The sequence below is a fragment of the Vitis riparia genome, chromosome 7, assembly GCF_004353265.1.
Source record: "Vitis riparia cultivar Riparia Gloire de Montpellier isolate 1030 chromosome 7, EGFV_Vit.rip_1.0, whole genome shotgun sequence".
In the NCBI taxonomy this organism is placed as follows: Eukaryota; Viridiplantae; Streptophyta; class Magnoliopsida; order Vitales; family Vitaceae; genus Vitis; species Vitis riparia.
In genome coordinates this window covers 15355016-15358539 of record NC_048437.1, presented here as the reverse complement: position 1 = coordinate 15358539, position 3524 = coordinate 15355016, and the positions used below count along the sequence as shown (strand labels likewise).

Here is a 3524-nt window from a genome sequence, read left to right as displayed (position 1 = left end):
AAACATACATGATATAAATGATAAAGACCATTTTTGAAATAAAAAATTATTTAAACACTTAGTACTTCATGGAAAGAAACAAGAAACTTCAATGTGATGGAAAAGGTAAAAGACAAAAAAAAAAAAAAAAAAATGTAAATACACCGAATAAATATGCAATATCTCGAATCTAGTAGATGTTTTCTAGGTTAGGAATGAATAAATAAACAAACAAAAATGCAAAGAACCCAAGAGAATAGAAGACAGTTGTAGATTAAAGCACTGCGTTTAATTCATAACTGCGCAGAGCTAACTTCCCTGAAACGGTCCTGCCTTCCGCTTCTTCCTCTCCAACCTCAAATTAGAACCACTTTCTCTCTCCCTCATTCTCTCTCCCCCAGTGAGAGAGATAGAGAAACGCCAATGGAGGATTCGTCCACACCCATGCTCCTCCTCACTTTCACTTACCTCTGTCTTTCTCTCTCGGCCAACACCACCACCGCAGATGAAGCCGCCTTCATGACCAAGCTGGCCGCTGCCCTCTCCCCATCCCCGTCTGGCTGGTCCGGCACCAACCACTGCAAATGGTCCGGAGTCAAGTGCGACGCTATCGGCCAAGTCATCTCCATCAATCTTGCTTCCAGGTCGCTTTCGGGCATGTTGCCTTCGGACATAAATCAGCTTCCCCAGCTGCAGGCACTGTCTCTCCAAAAGAATCAGCTCTCGGGCCCCCTACCATCTCTCTCAAACCTCACGTCTCTCCAGAGCGTCTTTCTCGATAACAACAACTTCTCTTCCGTTCCGCCTGAGTTCCTCCTAGGCCTCAACAGCTTACAAACGTTTAGCATCCGCGAGAACCCTAGCCTGCAGCCCTGGAGAATCCCGGAACATCTTTCTGAGTCCACAAGCCTGGCCTCCTTGTTGGCAAGCAATGCTAATATTTTTGGTACAATTCCAGACATATTTGGATCATTCCCCAATTTACAATCCGTGAGGCTTTCTTACAACAATCTTACCGGCCCTCTGCCGCCTTCGTTTGGTGGCTCTGGGATCCAGAACTTGTGGCTCAATAATCAAAAAGTAGGGCTTTCGGGCAGGCTCGATGTGCTTGGAGCAATGGTGCAGCTGTCACAGGCTTGGCTCCATGCTAACGCCTTTTCGGGTCCCATCCCTGATCTTTCCAACAGCAGTGCCATTTTTGATCTACAACTTCGCGATAATCAGCTCACGGGTGTTCTTCTTCCTTCATTATTTTCCCATCCTAGGCTCGTTAATATATCTTTGCAGAACAATAAGTTGCAAGGGCCATATCCTAATTTTTCCAAAACCGTGGAGGTTACATTAGGATCGACCAACAACTTTTGTAACCCACAACCAGGTCCATGCGATCCTCAGGTCACTGCACTGCTTGAGGTGGCCAAAGCCTTGGGATACCCGATGACATTGGCTCAATCTTGGGAAGGAAATGATGCTTGTAAGGGATGGAGTTTTATTTCATGTGATGCGCAAGGAAAAAATGTGACTATAGTTAATTTTGGGAAGCAAGAGTGGAGTGGGTCGATTTCACCTGCCTTTGCCAATCTTACCTCACTGAGGAATTTGCTTTTAAATGACAATGACCTCAGTGGTACATTGCCAGCTAGCTTGACAAGCCTTAAAGAGCTTCGCATTTTGGACATCTCCAATAATAACCTTTCTGGGAGTTTACCACATTTTCCATCAACAGTTTCTGTCAAAGCCCAAGGTAATAACCTTCTTGGCACCAATTCAACCTCTGCAGGTGACGGAGGGGCGTCGGGATCAGGAAGTCCTGCTTCTAATTCAGATTCTACACCAACTACAACCCCATCCAAAGCCACAAGCTCTTCTTCCTCTCCGGGGTTCTTTGTTAGTGTTATTGTTGGTTCCGCTGTTTTCATGGGCATTGTGTCATTAGTAATTTATGGTCTGTATGCCAAAAGACGCCATAGGAAATTAGTAATGTCGAAAAGATCGCTGAAGGGGAAGGGAAGTGTAAGGAGTTTGATAACGGGTAAAGCGAATGGCAATGGTACAAGTGGATCTGATTCGCACAATCAAAGCAGTTCTAGCGGCGATATGCATGTTTATGATGGTGGCAATGTTGCTATTCCAATAGAGGTTCTACGGCAAGTGACAAACAATTTCGATGAAGCCAACATCTTGGGTAAGGGAGGATTTGGGGTTGTCTACAGAGGGGAACTCCACGATGGGACACAAATAGCGGTGAAAAGGATGGAATCTGCCATTGTGGGCACAAAGGGGCTGAGCGAGTTTCAGGCGGAAATCGGGGTTCTCACAAAAGTTAGGCACAGGCATTTAGTTGCACTACTTGGTTTTTGCATCAATGGCAATGAGAGGCTGCTGGTCTATGAGTATATGCCGCAAGGGACTTTAGGGCAGCACTTGTTTGAATACAATGAGACCGGGTTCTCTCCTCTTACTTGGAAGCAAAGGATTACAATTGCTTTGGACGTGGCCAAAGGGATGGAATATTTGCACAGCTTGGCACAGCAGAGTTTTATTCACCGCGATTTGAAACCATCTAATATCCTTCTTGGAACTGACATGAGAGCCAAGGTTTCTGATTTTGGTTTGGTTAAGAATGCGCCTGATGGGAAGTACTCGGTCGAGACACGGTTGGCTGGGACATTTGGATACCTTGCACCTGAATATGCTGGTAAGTAAAACTTCATATTTTCTTATTTAGACTCCATAACCAGCCACTTATGGTGATCTTATGGAAAGGTTTCTTCCTTCAAACTGAATTGCTAAACTCCAATTTGAGGTATCACGCCTTTTTATTCCATTGTCACTTCTCATTAAGTTGGGTCTTGCATAATTGTTAATAATTTGCGAGGAAGAAGCTCTAAATCTTTGTATTCATTGCAGCTACGGGAAGAGTGACGATAAAGGTGGATGTTTTTGCATTTGGGGTGGTCTTGATGGAGATGATCACGGGTAGAAAATCACTAGATGAAGCCTTGCCAGAGGAGAAGTCACATCTGGTTAGTTGGTTCCGGAGAGTCCTCCCTAACCCAGACAACATCAGAGATGCCTTGGATCCCTCCCTACACCCTGATGAAGAAACCTTTAGAAGCATCTGCGAAGTAGCAGAACTAGCAGGACACTGCACAGCTCGTGAGCCACACCAGAGACCAGACATGAGCCATGCAGTTAATGTTTTATCGCACCTTTTAGACGAATGGAAACCTTCAGCTGATGATGAAGAAAATGATGACTTTGGCATTGATGACTTCAACTTGAGCCTTCCTCAAGCCTTGGAGAGATGGCAAGCTAATGAAGGGACTTCCAGTATGACCCTTAATCTCTACAACAGTGGAGCACAGAGCATATCAAAAAAGCGTTCAGCGTCTCATTCATTGGATCAGCAATGACTAGAATGAGCTTTACAAATGCTTATATAACCATTCATTTACCTGGATTTTCTCCTGTTCTTCTATTTGTTTTAGTTTTTGTACTCATAGACCATTGATATGTAGATCTTTTTCACTCATACCATGATT

General features: G+C 44.5%; 1 protein-coding gene across 1 annotated transcript; it reads left to right on the top strand.

Annotated features, from left to right (window-relative positions):
* Positions 1-402: 402 nt before the first annotated feature.
* Positions 403-3524, top strand: LOC117918084 (receptor-like kinase TMK4). Its single transcript, XM_034834610.1, has 2 exons — positions 403-2677; positions 2890-3524. The coding sequence occupies exons 1-2, from the start codon at positions 403-405 to the stop codon at positions 3393-3395; spliced, it is 2781 nt and encodes a 926-aa protein (XP_034690501.1). The 3' UTR covers positions 3396-3524.

Excerpts from the sequence above, each read along its gene's own strand:
- LOC117918084 (XM_034834610.1), top strand. The coding sequence starts at position 403 with ATGGAGGATTCGTCCACACCCATGCTCCTCCTCACTTTCACTTACCTC. Across the intron at positions 2,678-2,889 it reads CCTTGCACCTGAATATGCTG|CTACGGGAAGAGTGACGATA; the intron begins GTAAGTAAAACT and ends TATTCATTGCAG.